At 40.9% G+C, this 24,984-nt stretch overlaps 1 protein-coding gene across 1 annotated transcript in view; it reads left to right on the top strand.

Annotated features, from left to right (window-relative positions):
* Nucleotides 1-23,800, top strand: part of LOC115200776 (cadherin-related family member 1-like) — a 35,548-nt gene extending 11,748 nt beyond the window's left edge. Inside the window, exons 4-9 of the mRNA XM_029763923.1 lie at nucleotides 9,042-9,187; nucleotides 9,397-9,447; nucleotides 9,596-9,685; nucleotides 12,124-12,210; nucleotides 21,298-21,417; nucleotides 23,726-23,800. Of these exons, the coding sequence (XP_029619783.1) occupies nucleotides 9,042-9,187; nucleotides 9,397-9,447; nucleotides 9,596-9,685; nucleotides 12,124-12,210; nucleotides 21,298-21,417; nucleotides 23,726-23,800 (569 nt within the window). The remainder of the gene's footprint in view (nucleotides 1-9,041; nucleotides 9,188-9,396; nucleotides 9,448-9,595; nucleotides 9,686-12,123; nucleotides 12,211-21,297; nucleotides 21,418-23,725) is intronic.
* The last annotated feature ends 1,184 nt before the right edge of the window (nucleotides 23,801-24,984 follow it).

Raw genomic sequence — 24,984 nt, 5'->3', positions numbered from 1 at the left:
GATTATGCATAGATAATAACAGTGAGTAGCAGCAGCGTTCCAGGGGGTGGGGGGTGGCGGTAATGCAACTAGTCGGTAGCCAGAAGATGAAGCTGTTTAGGAGCCTCTTGGACCTAGACTTGGCGCTCCGGTACCGCTTGCTGTGCGGTAGAAAAGAGAACAGTCTATGACTAGGGTTAAACCATATTGAGTCTTCCTTGTTTTGTAAGAATTGAACATCTTAAATACTATATACTTTTACTATGAACAAGTTACAGCTGTTTTAGTGACAGATATTTTTTTATTCAATGGAATGTTCCTGAATAAGACACTTTCTTATCTGGATAGTATATTCAACACATCTGCACCAAAACAAATTACAAATAGCATTTAGTCTACACATGATAAGGAAGGACAAACAATTAATATAATATTAATAAAACAATATTTTCATTGAAAGAATAAGGTAAGAGGATACATTGTCTCATTCAAATGTAAAAAAGTGCAAGTTATCACCATCATAGCCAAAACATTATATACAACATTAATCACAGGGATATTGCTGTCAAAATGTATCTGGAATTACATAATATGAAAAGAATAAGGCATATAATAACAATAATTGGCTTTTACAACTTACATTTCTACTATACATCCATTACACTATGCCTATAGCCTATCACGTGAAGAGTTGGGAATAATTTAAAATCCTAACATTATTGTACAGCCTTTACATTTCACTTGTCATAACCATGTCATAATATGTCATAACAGCTCACATAACTTGTCATAACATGGTCATCACACTGTCATGACCCATATACAGTGCATTCAGATAATATTCAGACCCCTTCACATTTTTTATATTTTGTTACGTTACAACGTAACATAAATCAGTTTTGTTTTATGTTTTTTTTTTTTTTTTTGTCATTTAGCAGACGCTCTTATCCAGAGCGACTTACAGTAGTGAATGCATGCATTTCATACAATTTCATACATATCATACATTTTTTTTCTGTGCTGGCCCCCCGTGGGAATCGAACCCACAACCCTGGTGTTTTTATACATTTTTGCAAATTTATAAAAAAGACTGAAAATATCTGAAATATGACATTTACATACAATGCCTTGCAAAGGTATTCATCCCCCTTGGCGTTTTTCCTATTTTGTTGCATTACAATCTTTTAATTGAAATGGATTTTTATTTGGATTTCATGTAATGGACATACACAAAATAGTGCAATTGGTGAAGTGAAATAAAAAAGATTAATTGTTTAAAAAAAAAGAAAAAAAAGAAAAAAAAAGAAAAGTGGTGCATGCATATGTATTCACCCCTTTGCTATGAAGACACTAAATAAGATCTGGTGCAACCAATTAGCTTCAGAAGTCACATAATTAGTTAAATAAAGTCCACCTCCGTGCAAACTAAGTGTCACATGATCTGTCACATAATCTCAGTGTATATATACATACCTGTTCTGAAAGGCCCCAGAGTCTGTAACACCACTAAGCAAGGGGCACCACCAAGCAAGCGGCACCATGAAGACAAAGGAGCTCTCCAAACAGGTCAGGGGAAAAGTTGTGGAGAAGTACAGATCAGGGTTGGGTAATAAAAAAATATCTGATACCTTGAACATCCCACGGAGCACCATTAGGTTTTGGCCTTTCTAGGGAGTTTTTCCTAGCCACCATGCTTCTACACCTGCATTGTTTGCTGTTTGGGGTTTTAGGCTGGGTTTCTGTACAGCACTTTGTGATATCAGCTGATGTAAGAAGGGCTATATAAATAAATTTGATTTGATTAAATCCATTATTAAAAAAATGGAAAGAAAATGGCACCACAACAAATCTGCCATGAGAGGGCCGCCCACCAAAACTCAAGGACCAGGCAAGGAGGTCATTAATCAGAGAGGCAACAAAGAGACCAAAGATAACCCTGAAGGAGCTGCAAAGCTCCACAGTGAAGATTGGAGAATCTGTCCATAGGTCCACTTTAAGCCGTACACTCCATAGAGCTGGGCTTTACGGAAGAGTGGCCAGAAAAAAGCCATTGCTTAAAGAAAAAAATAAGCAAACACATTTGGTGTTCACCAAAAGGCATGTGTGAGACTCCCCAAACATACGGAAGAAGGTACTCTGGTCAGATGAGACTAAAATTGAGCTTTTTGGCCATCAAGGAAAACGCTCTGTCTGGTGTAAACCAAACACCTCTCATCACTCTGAGAACACCATCCCCACAGTGAAGCATGGTGGTGGCAGCATCATGCTGTAGGGATGTTTTTCATAGGCAGGAACTGGGAAACTGGTCAGAATTGAAGGAATGATGGCTGGCGCTAAATACATGGAAATTCTTGAGGGAAACCTGTTTGTCTTCCAGTGATTTGAGACTGGGATGGAGGTTCACCTTCCAGCAGGACATTAACCCTAAGCATACTGCTAAAGCAACACTCGAGTGGTTTAACTTCTTATGGGTCACGCTAGCGTCCCACCTCGACAGCTTCCGCTGAAATTGCAGAGCGCCAAATTCAAATTAAATTACTGTAAATATTTAACGTTCATGAAATCACAAGTGCAATACATCAAAATAAGGCTTAACTTGTTGTTAATCCAGCCGCCGTGTCATATTTTAACGGTGAAAGCAAACCTTGTGACTATCTGAGGACTGCGCTCAGCACACAAAACATTACAAACAGTTAGCAGCCAAGTAGATTAGTCACGAAAGTCAGAAATAACAATAAAATGAATCACTTACCTTTGATGGTCTTCGTATGGTTGCACTCACAAGACTCCGTGTTACACAATAAATGTTTGTTTTGTTCGATAAAGTTCCTCTTTATATCCAAAAACCTCCATTTTGTTGGCGCGTTTTGTTCAGTAATCCAATGCCTCAAATGCGGTCACAAGAGGCAGACGTAAAGGTATCCATAAAGTTCGTAGAAACATGTCAAACGATGTTTATAATCAATCCCCAGGTTGTTTTTAGCCTAAATAATCGACAATATTTCAACCGGACAATAGCGTTGTATATATAAAACGAAAGGCGCGCTCTCGGGATTGTGCACCAAACAGGTTGGGGAATTTCCACTGGCCTCTCATTGAACTGCTCATTCTCCCAAATTTTTCAGAATAAAGGCCTGAAACAATGTCTAAAGACTGTTCACAGCTAGTGGAAGCCATAGGGAACGGAATCTGGGTCCTATCCCTTTGAAAGGTGGATAGGCTTTCAATGGAAAAACACCAATTTCAAAATAATAGCACTTCCTGGATGGATTTTCCTCAGATTTTTGCCTGCCATTTCAGTTCTGTTATACTCACAGACATCATTTTTATTTCACAGTTTTGAAACTTTAGAGTGTTTTCTATCTAAATCTACCAATTATATGCATATCTTAGCTTCTGGGCCTGAGTAGCAGGCAGTTTACATTGGGCATGCTTTTCATCCAAAATTCCGAATGCTGCCCCCATCCCAAAAAAGTTAAGGGGAAACATTTAAATGTATTGGAATGACCTAATCCAATTGAGAATCTGTGGCATGACTTAAAGATGGCTGTACACCAGCAGAACCCATCTAACTTGAAGGAGCTGGAGCAGTTTTGCCTTGAAGAATGGGCAAAAATCCCAGTGTCTAGATGTGCCAAGCTTATAGAGACATAACCCAAGAGACTTGCAGCTGTAATTGCTGCAAAAGGTGGCTCTACAAAGTATTGACTTTGGGTGGGGTGAATAGTTATGCACGCTCAAGTTTTCAGTTTTTTTGTCTTATTACTTGTTTGTTATACAAAAAATATATATTTTACATCTTCAAAGTGGTAGGCATATTGTGTAAATCAAATGATACAATCCCCCCCCAAAAATCTATTTTAATTCCAGGTTGTAAGGCAATAAAATAGGAAAAATTCCAAGGGGGTGAATACTTTCGCAAGCCACTGTATTGAGAACCCCAGACAAATTATTACTGTTCAGCTGAGGTAACCTCAACCCCACGCTAAATTAGTGTATTAGTTTGACCAGGCGCAAGGAATTTTAATAGCATGCATTTTGAAGCATCTCTATATCCCATTTGCCAGTGTGAACAAACAGCCTAGGACTAGAAAAGTCTCAAGAGAGCATTTTCCACAGCGATTACACCATGCAACCCTCGCTGCTAGCAAATTACCTCAACAAGCACTTCACTTGCACGAGAAGGCAGAGTTCTCGCTGCTTCTGCCACCACTACTTTGTGGAGGGGCTTGTTGAGGTGTCTACTTGTGCGAGAAGGCAGAGCTGCTAACCATGCCCTCTTGAAAGTGTCAATGATATGAGTCGCCTTCACATTAGAGCAGAGGTAATATTGTAGCGCAGTGGATTTGCTCACTTGACTCATGGTACTTACTTTGCAAATTTGAATACCGCATGCAGCAAACTTGCTTTTTAATGTTTTAAGACAAATCTAATATAATATTCAGGCAATGGCATGCCATTTCATTGATATACCAAGTGATATGTGTAAATTAGATATATCAGCACTCTGTTGTTGCAAGTAGAAAGTGTCTGAAATCTGGTTTCCACTTGATAGCACAGCCACAAAGTAAATCTCAAGGAAATGTTAGAATATGTCACTTGTTGTCGTACGGCCACCTTATGGTTTAATTGAAATTTGCAGTACCTTGTTGATGAATTTGACAATGATTAACTTGGAAAAGTATTAACTTGGAATGTATTAACTTTTTATTGACTAGAGGTGACTGAATTAATATTCAGGATCATTGCAGTTCTTTCAGAGTCCTTCCTCTTGTGTCAGCTAGATGGAAAGGGACAGAAAAAAGCTGTCATCAAGGCAAAGGGTGGCTACTTTGAAGAGTCTCAAAATACATTTTAGTTTGTTTAACACTTTTTTGGTTACTACATGATTTCATGTGTTATTTCATACTTTTGATGCCTTCACTATTATTCGACAATGTAGGATGAGGACTACAGATGTGGCCAGGGCAATAAATTGCAATGTCCGTACTGTGAGACGCCTAAGACAGAGGCTACATGGAGACAGGACGGACAGCTGATCATCCTCACAGTGGCAGACCACGTGTAACAACACCTGCACAGGATCAGTACATCCGAACATCACACTTGCGAGACAGGTACAGGATGGCAACAACAACTTTCCGAGTTACACCAGGAACGCACAATCCCTCCATCAGTGCTCAGACTGTCCGCAATAGGCTGAGAGAAGCTGGACTGAGGGCTTGTAGGCCTGTTGTAAGGCAGGTCCTCACCAGACATCACCGGCAACAACGTCGCCTATGGGCACAAACACACCGTCGCTGGACCACTTCACTGACGAGTCGCACTTTTGTCTCACCAGGGGTCATGGTCGGATTCGCATTTATCGTCAAAGGAATGAGCATTACACCGAGGCCTGTACTCTGGAGCGGGATCGATTTGGAGGTGGAGGGTCCGTCATGGTCTGGGGCGGTGTGTCACAGCATCATCGGACTGAGCTTGTTGTCATTGCAGGCAATCTCAACACTGTACGTTACAGGGAAGACATCCTCCTCCCTCATGTGGTACCCTTCCTGCAGGCTCATCCTGACATAACCCTCCAGCATGACAATGCCACCAGCCATACTGCTCGTTCTGTGCGTGATTTCCTTCAAGTTTGGAATGTCAGTGTTCTGCTATGGCCAGCGAAGAGCCCGGATCTCAATCCCAGTTTATGTCTCAGTTGTTGAATCTTGTTATGTTCATACAAATATTTACATATGTTAAGTTTGCTGAAAGTAAACGCAGTTGACAGTGAGAGGACGTTTCTTTTTGCTGAGTTTATAATGTCCCACAGTTGACAGTGCAATTCAGAGCAAAAACAAAGCCATGAGGTCAAAGGAATTGTCCGAAAATCTCAGAGACAGGATTGTGTTGAGGCACAGATCTGGGAAAGGGTACCAAAAAATGTCTGCAACATTAAAGGTCCCCAAGAACTTAGTGGCCTCCATCATTCTTAAATGGAAGAAGTTTGGAACTGAGGGGCCTTGGTCTGGGAGGTGTTCCTCTGTGGAGATGGAAGAACCTTCCAGAAGGACAACCATCTCTGCAGCACCTCACCATTCAGGCCTTTATGGTAGAGTGGCCAGATGGAAGCCACTCCTCAGTAAAAGACACATGACAGCCTGCTTGGAGTATGCCAAAAGGCACCTCAAGACTCTCAGACCATGAGAGACAAGATTCTCTGGTCTGATGAAACCAAGATTGAACTCTTTGGCCTGTAATGCCAAGCAAAACGTCTGGAGGAAACCTGGCACCATCCCTACGGTGAAACATGTTGGTGGCAGAATCATGGTGTGGGGATGTTTTTCAGCGGCAGGGACTGGAAGACTAGTCAGGATCGAGGCAAAGATGAATGGAGAGACCCTTGATGAAAACCTGCTCCAGAGTGCTCAGGACATCAAACTGGGGTGAAGGTTCACCTTCTAACAAGACAATGACCCTAAGCACACAGCCAAGACAACGCAAGAGTGGCTTCGGGACAAGTCTCTGAATGTCCTTGAGTGGCCCGGCCAGAGCCCGGACTTGAACCCAATCGTACATCTCTAGAGAGACCTGAAAATAGCTGTGCAGCAACACACCCCATCTAACCTGACAGAGCTTGAGAGGATCTGCAGAGAAGAATGGGAGAAACTCCCTAAATACAGGTGTACCAAGCTTGTAACGTAATACCCAAGAAAACTCAATGCATTTAATCACTGCCAAAGGTGCTTCAACAAAGTACTGAGTAAAGGGTCTGAATACTTATGTCACTGTGTTATTTCACATTTTAATTTGGAAAAACTAGCAAAACATTTAAAAAAAAACTTTTATTTCATCATTATGGGGTATTTTTACAATTTTAAAATAAGGCTGTAGCATAACAAAATGTAGAAAAAGTCAAGGGGTCTGAATACTGAATACTTTCCGAAGGCACTGTATATCAAATACAGTTGAAGTCGGAAGTTTACATAAACTAGTTTTAATGACTCCAACCTAAGTGTTTCAACCACTCCACAAATTTCTTGTTAACAAACTATAGTTTGGCAAGTCGGTTAGGACATCTACTTTGTGCATGACACAAGTAATTTTTCCAACAATTGTTTACAGACAGATTTTTTTCACTTATAATTCACTGTATCACAATTCCAGTGGGTCAGATGTTTACATACACTAAGTTGACTGTACCTTTAAACAGCTTAGAACATTCCAGAAAATTATGTCATGGCTTTAGAAGCTTGTTGATAGGCTAATCAACATAATTTGAGTCAATTGGAGGTGTACCTGTGGATGTATTTCAAGGCCTACCTTCAAACTCAGTGCCTCTTTGCTTGACATCATGGGAAAATCAAAAGAAATCAGCCAAGACCTCAGAAAACAAATTGTAGACCTCCACAAGTCTGGTTCATCCTTGGGAGCAAGTTCCAAGTGCCTGAAGGTACCACGTTCATCTGTACAAACAATAGTATGCAAGTATAAACACCGTGGGACCACGCAGCCGTCATACCGCTCAGGAAGGAGACACGGTTTGTCTCCTAGAGATGAACGTACTTTGATGCGAAAAGTGCAAATCAATCCCGGAACAACAGCAAAGGACCTTGTGAAGATGCTGGAGGAAGCAGGTACAAAAGTATCTATATCTACAGTAAAACGAGTCCTATATCGACATAACCTGAAAGGCCGCTCAGCAAGGAAAAAGCCACTGTTCCAAAACCACCATAAAAAAGCCAGACAATGGTTAGCAACTGCACATGGGGACAAAGATCATACTTTTTGGAGAAATGTCCTCTGGTCTGATGAAACAAAAAATAGAACTGTTTGGCCATAATGACCTCCATTATATTTGGAGGAAAAGGGGGGAGGCTTGCAAGCTGAAGAACACTATCCCAACCGTGAAGCACGGGGTTGGCAGCATCATGTTGTGGGGGTGCTTTGCTGCAGGAAGGACTGGTGCACTTCACAAAATAGATGGCATCATTAGAGAGGAAAATTGTGTGGATCTATTGAAGCTACATCTCAAGACATCAGTCAGGAAGTTAAATCTTGGTCGCAAATGGGTCTTCCAAATGGACAATGACCCCAAGCATACTTCCAAAGTTGTGGCAAATGGCTTAAGGACAACAAAGTCAAGGTATTGGAGTGGCCATCAAAGCCCTGACTAAAATCCTATAGAAAATGTGTGGGTAGAACTGAAAAAGGTTGTGCGAGCAAGGAGGTCTACAAACCTGACTCAGTTACACCAGCTCTGTCAGGAGGAATGGGCCAAAATTCACCACACTTATTTTGTGAAGCTTGTGGAAGACCACCTGAAATGTTTGACCCAAGTTCAACAATTTAAAGGCAATGCTACCAAATACTAATTGAGTGTATGTTAACTGCTGACCCACTGGGAATGTGATTAAATAAATAAAAGCTGAAATAAATCATTCTCTCTACTATTATTCTGACATTTCACATACTTAAAATAAAGTGGTGATCCTAACTGACCTAAGACAGTGAATTGTGAAAAACTGAGTTCATAGGTATTTGGCTAAGGTGTATGTAAACTTCCGACTTCAACTGTACATTGAACAGAAATACTTTCAATTGTTGGCACTAGCTGCCTACATTGTAGATCTGCAACATTTTACTATCCGCTGTGCTTCCAGTACAGTACTGAAAATACAGCATGTTGCTGTAGTCAGGTGTTCCAGTAAAATGCTGTAAATGTTTGTTTCAGTAAAGGTCCTGTAAATTGACAGTAATTTACTGGCTTCTGTGCTGCCAGTAATTTACTGTAAACATTACGGGATTTTTTTTACAGTATGTATGACAGTTATTTTGAGGGGGATGAGCCAATAACATGCTTTCACTGGGATGACATTGTTGACAATTATTGTTTTAGACTTTTCTCCCAAAAACGGCGGACCTTCCTCTTCTTCCTCCCTGCCAGTGCCTAAGACTTGACTTTATCTACAGAAACAAACCTATCCAATTCCCCAAATGTTTGTCAATTTCTTTTCTAAAACCACAGCTTCGATTGAGAATGTAGCGTGTTGTGAAAATATTATACATTTGCTCCTCAGGTACACAGATCTATGCTCTCAATGGCACCGACCCGGAAGGCCAAGAGGTGAGGTATGGGTTGAGCTTTGAACCCGGTGCCAAAGAATACTTCAGAGTGGAGTCCAAGTCTGGAAACATAACTCTGGTGGAACAACTGGACAGAGAGGTATACCTTACATCAACATATAGCATATAGCATATACAGTTTAATTGTTTTCTGATTGGTTCATATGAAATATATTATATATGAGTATAATATATATATTCTAGTCTGATGAGCAGCTTTCATTCACATTCAGTGGCCTCAAAGTCTTGAGAATTTTTTTTTCATATACTACTGTATTTTGAGAGACATTATTTTCTCTGCCACTAAAGATTTTAGATTCTATTGAAGTTCTTGTCAGTATCACAGATGGCCAAAGTAAGGTAAGCATATTCAGTTATGCTTCGTTTAAATACGTAAACCAAATGAAATATAATATAATCAAAATATATATATATTATAGACACAATGAATTATCTGTCATTCATAAATAATATGTCACTGAATTCCCTGTCTCCTTTCTTGTTGCAGGTTACTGAAAAGGTCACAGTGTTTGTCATGGATGCCAATGATGAACGACCAGTGTTCAAAAACCTGCCCTCCTTTTTGGATGTTCCAGAGGTAAGACATTGTGGCCTTCATATAAAAAGTGATTTAATTTCAGTGTTTTTAAAACCTCTAAGGGCGAGGTGTCCCGCTAGCGGGACAACTTCCTTTGAAACTGGAGGGCACACAATTCAATTAAATAATCATAAATATTATGGATTTTAAACATGTATGTACATTTAAGTGTCTTTTATATCGGCTGAAAGCTTAAATTCTCGTTAATCTAACTGCACTGCCCGATTTACAGTAGCTATTACAGCGAAAACATGCCATGCGGTTGTTTGAGGACTGCACTCCACATCAAAATATTTTTCCACCGGCACAGGTTTCATACATTCACATATAACAATTAAATATTCACTAACGTTTTGAAAATCTTCCTCTGATTTGTCATCCAAAGGGTCCCAGCTATAACATGTAGTGTCGTTTTGTTAGATAAAATCCTTCTTTATATCCCAAAAAGTCTGTTTAGTTGGCGCCATCGATTTGAGTAATCCACTCGTTCAACATGCAGAGAAAGAAATCTGAAAATCTACCCCTAAACTTTGTTTTAACAAGTCAAAATATGTTTCTATTTACTACTCAGATACCCTAAAATGTAATCACACTATAATATTTATTTTACGGAAAGAAGTATGTTCAGTAGGAAACCGATTTTAGCAGGTGCGTAATGTCTTCATGGTGCGTGCAAACACAAATTTCCAAGAATGTGTCCTTCTGCTAAAACTGATATTTCTTATTCGTTTTTGAAGTTACAAGCCTGAAACCTTGAACATAGACTGCTGACACCCTGTGGAAGCCATAGGATTTGAATCCATTTTCAATAAGACCTTTCTCTTGCATTTCTAAGAGGATGGTCTCTCCAAAAAAAAGAAACAGGGATGTTTGTTCTTTGTATTTTCTCCTACCATATCTATTGTGTTTTATTCTCCTACATTATTCTAACATTTCCACAAACTTCAAAGTGTTTTCTTTCCAATGGTACCAATTATATGCATATCCTGGCTTCAGGGCCTGAGCTACAGGCAGTTTACTTTGGGCACGTCATTCAGACAGGAAGTGGAGAAAAAAGGTTCCTAGCCCTATTAATTAAAATTCAACAGTCGGTATACAATGCTTTCCAAAGTGGAATTTGCACAGCTATACTGTACTGGACATGATGTCCAGGTGTTTGGGTTATACTGTACAGAAAGACAAGATCTCCCTGCTAAAAAAAACTGCATAGATCAGCATAGGCTGGCCAACCGCATATGCTGGTGTCTAGGGCTTGTTTTGCTGGTGACGAGCCTTCGCTGTATTTTTGCTGGTGATCAGCTTTCAGTTTGTTTTTGCTGGTGACCAGCATAAAGTCATATTATGCTTGCTTGCAAAGTGATGCTTTATTCCTATTGGAATCCAGCCAAAGTGGGGATATCCAACAATTGTAATGGGTCCAACTAACATGTTATGTATCTTTGTGTAGCATAAGATCACACCCTTTTATTCAATTTTCACTAAAATGAAATACCCAAATCGAACTGCCTGTAGCTCAGGACCTAAAGCAAGGATATGCATATTCTTGATACCATTTGAAAGGAAACACTTTGAAGTTTGTGGAAATGTGAATTTAATGTAGGAGAATATAACACATTAGATCTGGTAAAATATAATACAAACAAAAAACATGTGTTTCCCCCCCCCAAAAAATCATATTTGAAATGCAAAAGGCCATACATTAAGATAGGATCCTAGGTGTAATCTAGATTTTGTCCACAAGATGGCAACAGGGTGTGGGCAAAGTTTCAGACTGATAATGCTGGTCAACAGACCATGCTGGCCAACCAGCATAACCAGCTGGACCATGCTGTTCAGACCTGCTGGACCATGCTGGTCAGACCAGCTTGACCAGCATCCAACCAGCACTGACCAGCATAGACCAGCATGGACCAGCTTGAAATGTGTGCTGGTCTATGTTTTTTTTTTTCAAGCAGGACTTATAGGGAGCAGAATTGGAAGTCCAGACCTTGTACAGATCTCATTATAGAACACATATGCTTTTTTGGTTTTGGCTGATATAATTTAATTTATAAAAATGAAGGCAATAACATATTACAAAAAGAATCAGATCTGTTGATGCTATACTTTCTTTAAATTAGGCAAACGTCCATGGGCTTTAGAAAGTATAGCTGTCTTAGCTGATGACAAGATGTCACTTCTTCCCTATTGCGTCAAGTCCGACTAGAAATAATTATGTTGACCATTGTTACGTTCATGGTCATTAACATTGATTTGCTTTGAAAGAGATTTGAATGGGTGTCAGTTCACATGAAAACTGCAAAAACCTAGAGAAAGTGTAACCAGTGGAAAAGGTTCTCCCCCAAATGAAGTTAACCAAAACAGCGATCACTCTACTCTAGCCTATTTAATTTGTGCTACATGTCATGCCCTACATTACTTCTCTGTGGTTTTCCCAGAACTCTGAATGTGGGAGCAGTATCTACAAAGTGCTGGCTGTGGATCGGGATACAGGCTCTGGAGGCTCGATCACCTTCTATCTACAGGTACTGTAACATCTGGCTGAGATAAACCCCTTTAACCAGTGCCCACCCAGGAGGTCACTGCAGGTCTGCACTAAGGCCTAGATTCAATCAGATCAAGTGTTAACCGGCCATAGCCGACTCCCACATAGTTGATGTTGTGTCGGTTTCATTGGTGTAACTTTGTTGGAGCTATCAAATTGGTGATCAGCTGCTCTTAATCATTGTCAGGACGCCACACCCATCCTACTTGCGTTAGAAGTTAAGAACGAGAATGTGTAGGCTATATATAAATAATTACCCTCAAATAAAAAATTATTAAACAAAATAATTATGATTTTCTATCAGCCTAATCAAAGTGTAGATTACATCTCACATTCCAATGTTTGAACTTGTAAACAAGGCTGCATGGGATTTATCTTAATGCAACTCCATGATGCCAATGGCAATACCCATAATGACAAAGTGAAAACATGTTTTTTGAAATTTTGCAAATGTATTGGAAATGGAATAACTCATTTACATAAGTATTCACACCCTTGAATTTGTAGAAGAACCATTGGCAGGGATTACTGGTGTGAGTCTTTCTAGGTAAGTCTCTAAGAGCTTTCTACACATAGATTGGGAAACATTTGCCCATTATTCTTTTCAAAATTATTCAAGCTCTATCAAATTGGTTGTTGATTATTGCTAGACAACCAATGTCAGGTCTTGCCATAGATTTTCAAGTAGATTTAAGTCAAAACTGTAACAAGGCCACTCAGGAACATTCACTGTCTTCTTGGTAAGCAACTCCAGTGCAGATTTGGCCTTTTGTTTTAGATTATTGTCCTGCTGAAAGGTGAATTAATCTCCCAGTGTCTGGTGGAATGCAGCCTGAAGTAGGGTTTCCCCTAGGACTGCCTGTGTTTAGCTCCATTCTGTTTATTTTTCATCCTGGAAAAACTCCCACGTCCTTAACAATTACAAGCTTACCCATAACATGATGCAGCTGCCACTATGCTTGACAATATGGAGAGTGGTACTCAGTAATGTGTTGTATTGAATTTGCCCCAAACATGCAGTGCCTTCAGAAAGTATTCACACCCCTTTACTTTTTGTTGTTGTTGTCTTACAGCCGGAATTTAAAATTGATTACATTTAGATTGTATGTCACTGGCCTACACACAATACCCCTTAATGTCAAAGCGGAATTATGTTTTTCAAAATGTTTACAAATTAATAAAACCTTTAAAACTGAAATGTCTTGGGTCTGTAAGTATTTGCTTGCCCTTTGTTATGGCAAGCCTAAATAAGTAAACATCTGCTTAACATTATTTAGCATGTGCATCAGATGCATATCAACCCGCAAGGTGCAGCAAACATAAGTACCAATGCTTGATAAATAATGCATAAACTATTATAAAGTATTAATTGCATGAAGAAATATTTGAGGAAATATAACCATTTAAAAAAATAACAACAATACTTGTTTGTTTAGATAGAGTCAAGGATTTTGTATAATTCTACAAAGTCAGAGAAAAAAAATGTTTCCCTTACAATAAAAACATTAAAGTGTAATTCATTTGATCAACTTCATTTGTAGATTCGATTACCAATAGAGTTATAGTAATTAATAAAGTCCAGTTACAACTTATTTTGTAAAAGTAAAATCGAAAAAAGGTAATAATAATATAACCAGCACAGGTGAAATAATCAAATCAAAGGTTATTTGTCACATACACATGGTTAGCAGATGTTAATGCAAGTGAAGAGAAATGCCTGTGCTTCTAGTTCCGACCATTCAATAATAACTAACAAGTAATCTAACAATTTCACAACAACTACCTTATACACACAAGCGTAAAGGAATGAATAAGAATATGTACTTAAAAATATATGGATCAATGATGGCCGAACGGCATAGGCAAGATGCAGTAGATGGTATAGAGTACAGTATATACATATGAGATGAGTAATGTAGGGTATGTAAACATTATATAAAGTGGCATTGTTAAAGTGGCGGGTTATACATTTATTACATCCAAATGTTTATTATTAAAGTGGCTAGAGATTTGAGTCAGTATGTTGGCAGTAGCCACTCAATGTTGGTGATGGCTGGTTAATAGTCTGATGGCCTTGAGGTAGAAGCTGTTTTTTAGTCTCTCGGTCCCAGCTTTGATGCACCTGTACTGACCTCGCCTTCTGGATGGTAGCGGGGTGAACAGGCAGTGGCTCGGGTGGTTGTTGTCCTTGATGATCTTTTTGGCCTTCGTGTGACATCGGGTGGTGTAGGTGTCCTGGAGGGCAGGTAGTTTGCCCCTGGTGATGCATTGTGCAGACCTCACTACCCTCTGGAGAGCCTTATGGTTGTGGGCGGAGCAGTTGCCGTACCAGGCGGTGAAACAACCCGACAGGATACTGTCAATTGTGCAACTGTAAAAGTTTGAGTGTTTTTGGTAACAAGCCGAATTTCTTCAGCCTCCTGAGGTTGAAGAGGTGCTGCTGCGCCTTCTTCACCACGCTGTCTGTGTGGGTGGACCATTTCAGTTTGTCCATGATGTGTACGCCAAGGAACTTAAAACTTTCCACCTTCTCCACTACTGTCCTGTTGATGTGGATAGGGGGGTGCTCCCTTTGCTCTTTCCTGAAGTCCACGATCATCTCCTTTGTTTTGTTGTTTTCCTGACACCACACTCCGAGGGCCCTCACCTCCTCCCTGTAGGCCGTCTCGTCGTTGTTGGTAATCAAGCCTACCACTGTTGTGTCGTCTGCAAACTTGATGAATGAGATGGAGGCGTGCATGGCCACGCAGTCATGGGTGAACAGAGAGTAAAGGAGAGGGCTGAGAACGCACCCTTGTGGGGCCCCAGTGTTGAGGATCAGTGGGGTGGAGATGGTGTTTCTTACCCTCACCACCTGGTGGCGGCCCGTCAGGAAGTCCAGGACCCAGTTGGACAGGGCGGGGTAGAGACCCAGGGTCTCGAGCTTAATGACGAGCTTGGAGGGTACTATGGTGTTAAATGCTGAGCTGTAGTCAATGAACAGCATTCTTACATAGGTATTCCTCTTGTCCAGATGGGTTAGGGCAGTGTGCAGTGTGATTGTGATTGCGTCATCTGTGGACCTATGGGGCGGTAAGCAAATTGGAGTGGGTCTAGGGTTTCAGGTAGGGTGGAGGTGATATGGTCCTTGACTAGTCTCTCAAAGCACTTCATGATGATGGAAGCGAGTACTACGGGGTGACAGTCATTTAGCGCAGTTATCTTAGCTTTTTTGGGAACAGGAACAAAGGAAAAATGGTGTCCCTCTTGAAGTATGTGGGAACAGCAGACTGGGATAAGTATTGATTGAATATGTCCATAAACACACTGTCACACTTATCTTCGTCTTCTGACGATAATGCGAAATCGTCGTCTGAAAAGGTAGACCAAAACGCAGCAGGCATGCGGTTGTTCATTTTGGAACATTTATTCACTCCAAAACGAATACAAAAACAACAAACAAGAAAACGAACGATTTACTGACATTCTGGCAAAGCATAAGGCTCAACACAGAACAATCACCCACAAATAACAAACACAAACACACCCTAATATATGGGACTCTCAATCAAAGGCAGATAGACAACACCTGCCTTCAACTGAGAGTCCCAACCCCAATTAACCAAACATAGAAACAGACATACTAGACTAAACATAGAATACCTGAAAACCAGACAGTGCCCAAAAACCCCGGAATACTTAAACCAAATGCCCCTTCAACAAAACACACCACCCCAAACCACATAAAACGAATACCCTCTGCCACGTCCTGACCAAACTACAATACTAATTAACCCTTATACTGGCCAGGACGTGACACACACCAGCCAGCTGGTCTGTGCATGCTCTGAGGACGCGTCTAGGGATGCTGTCTGGGCCGGCAGCCTTGCGAGGGTTAACACGTTTAAATGTTTTTCTCACGTTGGCGGCTGTGAAGGAGAGCCCACAGGTTTTGGTAGCACGCCGTGTCGGTGGCACTGTATTGTCCTCAAAGCGAACAAAGAAGTTGTTTAGTTTGTCTGGGAGCAAGACATCGTGGTCTGTGATGTGGCTGGTTTTCTTTTTGTAGTCCGTGATTGACTGTAGACCCTACCACATATCTCTCGTGTCTGAGCTGTTGAATTGCGACTCAACTTTGTCTCTATACTGATGCTTAGCTTGTTTGATTGCCTTGCGGAGGGAATAGCTACACTGTTTGTATTCGGTCATGTTTCCGGTCGCCTTGCCCTGATTAAAAGCAGTGGTTCGCGCTTTCAGTTTTGTGCGAATGCTGCCATTAATCCACGGTTTCTTGTTGGGGAAGGTTTTAATAGTCGCTGTGGGTACAACATCACCGACGCACTTGCTAATAAAGTCGCTCACCGAATCAGCGTATTCCTCAATGTTATTGTCCAACGCTATGCGGAACATATCCCAGTCCACGTGATTGAAGCAATCTTGAAGCATGGAATCTGATTGGTCCGACCAGCATTGAACAGACTTGAGCACGGGCGTTTCCTGTTTTAGTTTCTGTCTTTAGGCTGGGAGCAACAAATTGGAGTCGTGGTCAGATTTTCCGAAAGTAGGGCGAGGGAGGGCTTTGTATGCGTCGCAGAACTTAGAGTAACAATGATCCAGGGTTTTACCAGCCCGGGTCACGCATTCGATATGCTGATCAAATTTAGGGAGCCTTGTTTTCAGATTAGCCTTGTTAAAATCCCCAGCTACAATAATTGCAGCCTCAGGATATGTGGTTTCCAGTTTGCATAGAGTCCAATGAAGTTCTTTCAAGGCCGTCGATGTGTCTGCTTGGGGGGGGGGGGGGGGGGGGGGGGGTATACACGTCTGTGATTATAATTGAAGAGAATTCTCTTGGTAGATAACGCGGTCAGTGTTTGACTGTAAGGAATTCTAGGTCAGATGAACAAAAGGACTTGAGTTCCTGTATGTTGTTATGATCACACCACGTCTCGTTAATCATAAGGCATACACCCCCGCCCTTCTTCTTACCAGAGAGATGTTTGTTTCTGTCGGCGCGATGCATGAAGAAACCAGGTAGCTGTACCGACTCTAACGTATCCCGAGTGAACCATGTTTCCGTGAAACAAAGAACTTTACAATCTCTGATGTCTCTCTGGAAGGCAACTCTTGCTCGGATTTCGTCTACCTTGTTGTCAAGAGACTGGACATTGGCGAGTAGTATACTCGGGAGCGGTGCGCAATGTGCCCGTCTACGGAGCCTGACCAGAAGACCGCTCCGTCTGCCCCTTCTGCGGCACCGTTGTTTTGGGTCGCCGGCTGGGATCCGATCCATTGTCCTGGGTGGTGGAACAAACAACGGATCCGCTTCGGGAAAGTCGTATTCCTGGTCGTAATGTTGGTACATTGACTTTGCTCTTATATCCAATAGTTCCACCCAACTGTATGTAATAAAACGTAAGATTTCCTGGGGTAACAATGTAACAAATAATACATAAAAAAACAGTATCCTAAAAAAAAGCACCAGTGCATGAACAATTTTAAAGGATGAATTGCATAAATAAATATCATATTTAAATTGTACGTTTGCTATGTTACTAGTTTTTGTTTAGTAGCCTAAGCAATGCTGCCGTGCGAGTGGCCATGTGCTGAATGCATGGACAGCAGGGATATTCCTGGAAAAAATTACATTTGTAAATAGAGCTTAACCTCTTGAATAATATTGTAATAGAAACTGCACAATATGCTTTTGCTGAGAGTATATAGAAATCAAAATGTTTAACCTGAAAGTGGCTCTGAAGGAGGATTTGATAAATTGATGATCCTTTCCCTGCATCTGTAAATTACAAGATGCGTCCAGATTATTGTCAATTTAATCTTATCTATGGGCTGATTCTTATTATTTCGGTATAGTTCAGGTGTAGTTTCGATGGGCCGGCTGTGCAGGCTGACTGGCATCGTTATATTTCCCACTCATCAAGTTGAATAGAGTCAAGGATATGTTTTGCATTATTCTAAAGGCCTAATTCAACACATAGCATTTTTTAATTTCCCTTTATAAATTTGATTAGTAATAGAGTTAGAGTAAATAAAACGGTCCCATAACAGCTTCTTTTTACAAAGTTAAATGTAAAAGAGAATGGTATCAACGCCTAAGGTGTTTTTTAATTTACAAAGGCAAACGTCACTAGCCATTGACCTATGGTGGTTATAGTGTTAACAAGTCACATAATAAGTTGCATGAACTCACTCTGTGTGCAATGAAAGTGTTTCTTATCATTTTTTAATGATTACCTCATCTCTCTACCCCACACATACATTATCTTTAATGGCCCTCAGTCGAGCAGTGAATTTCATACGCAGATTCAACCACAAGACCAAGGAGGTTTTTTCAATGCCTCGTAAAGAAGGGCAACTATTGGTAGATCGGGTAAAAAAAAGCAGTCATTGTATATTGCTTTGAGCATGGTGAAGTTAATAATTACACTTTGGATGGTGTATCAGTACACCAAGTTACTACAAAGATACAGGCGTCCTTCCTAACTCAGTTGATGGAGAGGAATGAAACCGCTCAGGGAATTCACTATGAGGCCAATGATGACTTTAAAACAGTTGCAGAGTTTAATGGCTGTAATAGGAGAAAACTGAGGATGGATCAACAACATTCCACATAATTTATTACTGAAACTTACTAACAACAAAAAGAAACAAACAACGAACCGTGACGACAGAGGTGCTACAAGCACTCACTAAAAACAAGATCCACAAAAACCAGTGGGGAAATGGCTGCCTAAATATGATCCCCAATCAGAGACAACGATAAACAGCTGCCTCTGATTGGGAACCATACCAGGTTAACATAGACATAAAACAACCTAGATAACCCACCCTAGTCACACCCTGACCTAAAAAACATAGAGAATAAAAGGCTCTCTATGGTGAGGGCGTGACAGCAACTTATTATGTGACTTGTTAAGCACATTTTTACTCCTGAACTTATTTAGGTTTGCCATAAAAAAGGGATTGAATACTTATTGACTCAATACATTTCTGATTTTCATTTTTAACTAATTTGTAAAAATGTCTACTTTTTTTTCTTCCAATTTTACATTATGGGTATTGTGTGTGGGCCAGTAACAAACATCTCAATTTAATACATTTTAAATTCAGGCTCTAACACAACAAAGTGTAGATAAAGTCAAGGGGTGTGAATACTTTCTGAAGGCATTGTAGGTATGGGAAAATGGACTAGGCAACAGGATAGATAATAAGTAGTATTAACAGCATATGTGATGAGTTAAAATAGTTTATGCAAATACGCAAATAGGGGGGCATTTGGTTAACTATTTAGCAGTCTCATGTCTTGGGGATAGAAGCTGTTCAGGGTCCTGTTGGTTGCAGATTTGATGCATCGGTACCACTTGACGTGCTGTAGCAGAGAGAACAGTCTATGACTTGGGTGGCTGGAGTCTTTGACAATTTTAGGGCTTTCCTCTGACACCGCCTGGTATAGATGTCCTGGATGGCAGGGAGCCTCGTCCCCAGTGATGTACTTGGCCATACGCACTACCCTCTGTAGCGCCATGTGGTCGGATGCCAAGCAGTTGCTACACCAAGCAGTGATGCAGCCAGTCAAGATGCTCTCAATGGTGCAGCTGTAGAACTTTTTGAGGATCTGAGGACCCATGCCACAACTTTTCAGCCTCTTGAGGGGGAAGAGGCGTTGTCGTGCATTCTTCACAACTGTATTGGTATTTGCGGACCATGTTAATTCCTTAGTGATGTGGACACCGAGGAACATCAAGCTTTCAACCCGCTCCACTTCAGCCCTGTCAATGTGTATGGGGGCATGCTTTGTCTTGGTGACGTTTAGGAGAGGTTGTTGTCTTATCGTCGTCACTGATCAGGCCTACCATAGTTGTGTCGTCAACCAACTTGATGATGGTGTAGGAGTCGTGCATGGCCACGCAGTCGTGGGTAAAAACAGGGAGTATAGGAGGGGACTAAACACACACCCCTGAGGGGCCCTCATGTTGAGGGTCAACGTAGCGGATTTGTTGCTGCCTACCCTTACCACCTGGGGGCAGCCAGTCAGGAAGTCCAGGATCCAGATGTAGAGGGAGGTCCCAGGGTCCTGAGCTTAGTGATGAGCTTGGAAGGCACTATGGTGTTGAACGCTGAGCTGTAGTCAATTAACAGCATTTTCACATAGGTGTTCTTCTTGTCCAGGTGGGAGAGGGCAGTGTGGAGTGCAAATTAGATTGAATCATCTGTGGATCTGTTTGGGCGATATACACATTGAAGTGGGTTCAGGGTTTCTGTCATGGCTGGTGCTCTCATGCATGGCTCAGTGTTGCTTGCCTCGAAGCAAGCATAGGAGTCATTTAGATTGTCTGGTAGGCTCGAGTCACTGGTCAGCTGGCTGCTGGGTTTCCCTTTATAATTTGTGATATTTTGCAAGCCCTGCCACATCCGATGAGTGTCAGAGATGGCGTCGTAGGATTCGATTTTAGCCCTGTATTGAAGCTTTGCCTGTTTGATGGTTCGTCTGTGCTAGAAAAACAGTTGTGTGTGTGTGTGTGTGTGTGTGTGTGTGTGTGTGTGTGTGTTTACACGCACATGCACTTTTCTGTATGCGCACACGAGTATGTAGTTATTGGGCTCATCAGCCGGGGATTAAATCACATTAATTCAATTAAATCAATTTGTGTGAGGTATTGGTGGCTTAGAGGGCTGCTTTGGCCAGAGATGGTGGGGAATGTTGGTGTGCACTTTGTGTGGGGACGTGCTATTAGGAGCAGAGCATAGCTGGACATTGAGGCAAAGCAGATCTAGACACATCAGCTTTTTACCTGCCTGCCCCTATTCAGGGAATATGGCCTCTTTATATCCAAACATAGGTATGCATATTTTGTATTCACTCTATGTCCAAATTCCCATGGTCCTTAGAGGGGTAGTTATGTATTTATCTGATTACTGGCATGATATGTCTGCTCACGTTTACCTTAGTGAGCGGTGATGGTGGGGTTTCAGGATGGAGAGGCTTAAGGATTGAAAGGCTCTTTGCTGTTTGACCTCATCGGTGTGTATTTAATCTTTTAATATGATGCCTTTCTTTCTGCCATGACAGACTAATGGTCAATCCAGTAAATTTGCCATAGACCGTCACAGTGGTGTGCTGAGGATCAAGCCCGGGGAGACGCTGGACTATGAGAGGTCGACAACACACTTCATCACAGTGGTGGCCAAGGTAATGGTCATTGACTACCACTGATAACACTGATAACCCTACAGTATATCATGCATTGGCAAACAACATGCTCACTCTTTATCACCTTATAATAAGGAATGGCGTACTGAATCCTCATGATATACAGGATATACATGAAGTTAATGAAAAATAAATAGCACATCACTCAACAAAAACAATGGCACTGTGGATTACTCTAGTGTCGTGTCGTTTGTTGTCGTTAATGTAATGACATGCTATTTGTCAAATAATGAACTATGTTTATAACTACATGATTAAATTCATCATGTAACTTTTAACTCAGAAACCTGGGACTCCACGGGAAAAGTTGAGTTACTGTTTCCCATATTAACTGAAAGAATATCAGAATATATCGATTTCATAGCAGTCACTAATGAATTAATTTCCTCATCAGTCTCATTCTGAACATCGCATAATCTGCACAAACCCAGGTCTCACTAATCATTCCGTACCACACAAATTGAGGTGATTATTTATTTACTAACAAGCTAAATGATAAAATTAGATAACCTAGACCGTTTGTGTATGTGTATTGGTTAGAACTTAATACAGTGACAACAGGTCCCTAGCTCACCAACACAATATATTGTCTCTGATTGTCTCTGATTGTCCACACGATGTCACAATGTCCTTTCTCTTAGTTGTCTGTTTCCTTGCACTCGTTCTGTGAGTGGGCTTCTGAGGAGGCTAATCAGCCATGTCGACGCTCCCAGCATGGGTAGGAGGGCCGTGTAGACAAACCGGTGACTTAAGAAGAATAACCGGGTGGTCCTGCTTGAATTTACCTTCGTAGATACAGTAATCAAACGTAGCATTGATTGTTCACCTGATTGCTTTGTACTGTTCAACTTCATGTTGTGTTTTGGGGTCACGACTACTCGTAGACCTCGTCTGTAATGCGTGGTCAACTTAGTCTGATATGTAAATTCTTAACTCACATGTTTTATACCCCAGGGAAGAAAGGGGTGTTTCCGTCTTTATGACATGCTCTCTGGGTTCCCTGCGGCATAGCTAGTTACGAGGCAAGGTATTACAATATACTATGTTCTTGTTAGACAACTAAAATCACAGCCTGTCACAAAAACATGGTCTTTGATATGGATATTTTCTACACAACGTCATGTACATATTATGAAAACTATAGTTACAATGTTTTCGTTATAACATCTTCATTTAACTTTTAATGACATCACAAAATCAACATTAATTTTCATATTCCATCTATCATTGTTACCACCATTTTGGCTGATGAAATATAATGTCCCCAAAGTCCATTTATTGCATGTTACAGTTCTGAGGTAGCCTCTCCCTAAGGCACACACAGACATTCCAATCCCCAACACTAAAGAAAAAATGATTAGTCTGCTGCCTTAGAATTTACGAAGGACGTGAGGTGTCATAAACCACTCCCCCATCAATCCCTCTGCGGGAGGGAGAGATATCTCTGTTGAACTGTGATCTACTGTAACCTGATCTTCACAGGCCAGTCATGACACTAGGATACAGGCATGCTAGTGTCCTGGGGCCTCATTTATAACCATTGCGCAAATTTCACACTACAACATTTCTGCATGCTCCATTTCTGAAAAGTTGGCGCACGTACAAACATATCGAGATTCATAAACTTGCCGCAAGCCTTACATACACATGTTTCCATTACAAATATCCTGTATGACAATAATCCTTCATTTACTGTATAATTTGGAACTATTCCCATCAGGCCACGGCATGCAAAGACTAATTGTTGTTCAATATTTAGTTAATGAATAGATTAATAGATTTATTTGTCCTGTCCTGTATACGCTCAGAGATTAAATAGACAATGAAGTTGCGCTCCTATCGCACAGAATTACTGTACCCTACACACACTGTGAAATATTTTACGTAAGCCACGGTCTATTTACTGTGTTGGCAGAATCTTTAGCAGTAATTTATAATGTATCTGGAAAGAGAAAACAATTGCAAACTGTCGTGGACCTTTCAGCAGAACATTTGAATTCAACAGTGTTTTCCATCGACTTTTCCCCCAACGTAATATGATTGACTGGCCAGGAATTCCGAAACCTTGTAGGGCACACACTTCCAGCAGCAGTATGATCCACCTTGTTATCTCTACTGTTGATTGTGCTGCTATCTTGTGCCAATCCTTCTTGAAGGATATGTTTTATCTAAATGAAGACAAACTTCAATAAATTATGGTTAAAGGGCCACACAGCCATGTCTGAGCTTTTAAATTAAATTGTACAAAATAAGGATATATAATATGGGATATTTGATTCCGTAACAGGATGGTGGTGGAAATTACAATGGGAAAGAACAGGTGATTGTCATCCTCTGCCACCTTGACAATCAACGTGATTGACACCCAGGACACGCCTCCTAGCTTTGTCGGGACACCATATTTCGGATACTGTTTATGAAGTGTCCGTACCAGTAAGTACAAACATGCACAGCTCTCAAGATATCACACTAACATGACACACACACACATGAAGACACCGTACATTTGTATAACACTTCAACAAAAATGTAACCATGTCATTAGATTTAGGCTAATTTGGGGAATTTAGTGCATCCCGCCGACAGGAATAAACATCTTTCTGTAAGAAGGCATTGGTGTATGTTTCATGATTAACGACTCATGGTGTAATTGTAACAACATACAGGAACTCAAGTCCTTTTGTTCACCTGACCTAGAATTCCTCACAATCAAATGCCGACCGTATTATCTCCTAAGAGAACTCTCCTCGGTTATCGTCACAACCGTGTATATCCCCCACAAGACGACCATCAAGAAACTTCACTGGACTTTATGCAAACTGGAAACCATATATCCTGAGGCTGCATTTATTGTAGCTGGGTATTTTAAAGAATAAATAAGCAAACACGTTTGGTGTTTGCCAAATGGCATGTGGGAGACTCCCCAAACATATGGAAGAAGGCACTCTGGTCAGACTAAAATCTATAGAGGTTAACTTCCTGACTGATGTCTTGAGCTGTTGCTTCAATATATCCACATAATTTTCCCTTCTCATGATGCCATTTATTTTGTGAAGTGCACCAGTTCCTCCTGCAGCAAAGCACACACAAAACGTGACAACCAGTTGTTGCTTCAATATATTCACATAATTTTCCCTTCTCATGATGCCATTTATTTTGTGAAGTGCACCAGTTCCTCCTGCAGCAAAGCACCCCCAAAACATGATGCTGCCACCCCCATGCTTCATGGTTGAGATTGTGTTCTTCGGCTTGCAAGCCTCCCCCTTTTTCCTCCAAACATAACGATGGTCATTGTGGACAATCAATCAATAAAATGTATTTATGAAGCCCTTCTTACATCAGCTTATGTCACAAAGTGCTATACAGAAACCCAGCCTAAAACCCCAATCAGCAAGCAATGCAGGTGTAGAAGCACGGTGGCTAGGAATAACTCCCTAGAAAGGCCAGAACCTAGGAAGAAACCTTGAGAGAAACCAGACTATGAGGGGTGGCCAGTCCTCTTCTGGCTGTGCTGGATGGAGATTATACTTGACCTGGGGAAACACT

Source organism: Salmo trutta, chromosome 10, assembly GCF_901001165.1.
Source record: "Salmo trutta chromosome 10, fSalTru1.1, whole genome shotgun sequence".
Classification (NCBI taxonomy): Eukaryota; Metazoa; Chordata; class Actinopteri; order Salmoniformes; family Salmonidae; genus Salmo; species Salmo trutta.
The sequence above is the reverse complement of the archived record's forward strand: the minus strand, read 5'-3'. Positions and strand labels throughout refer to the sequence as shown.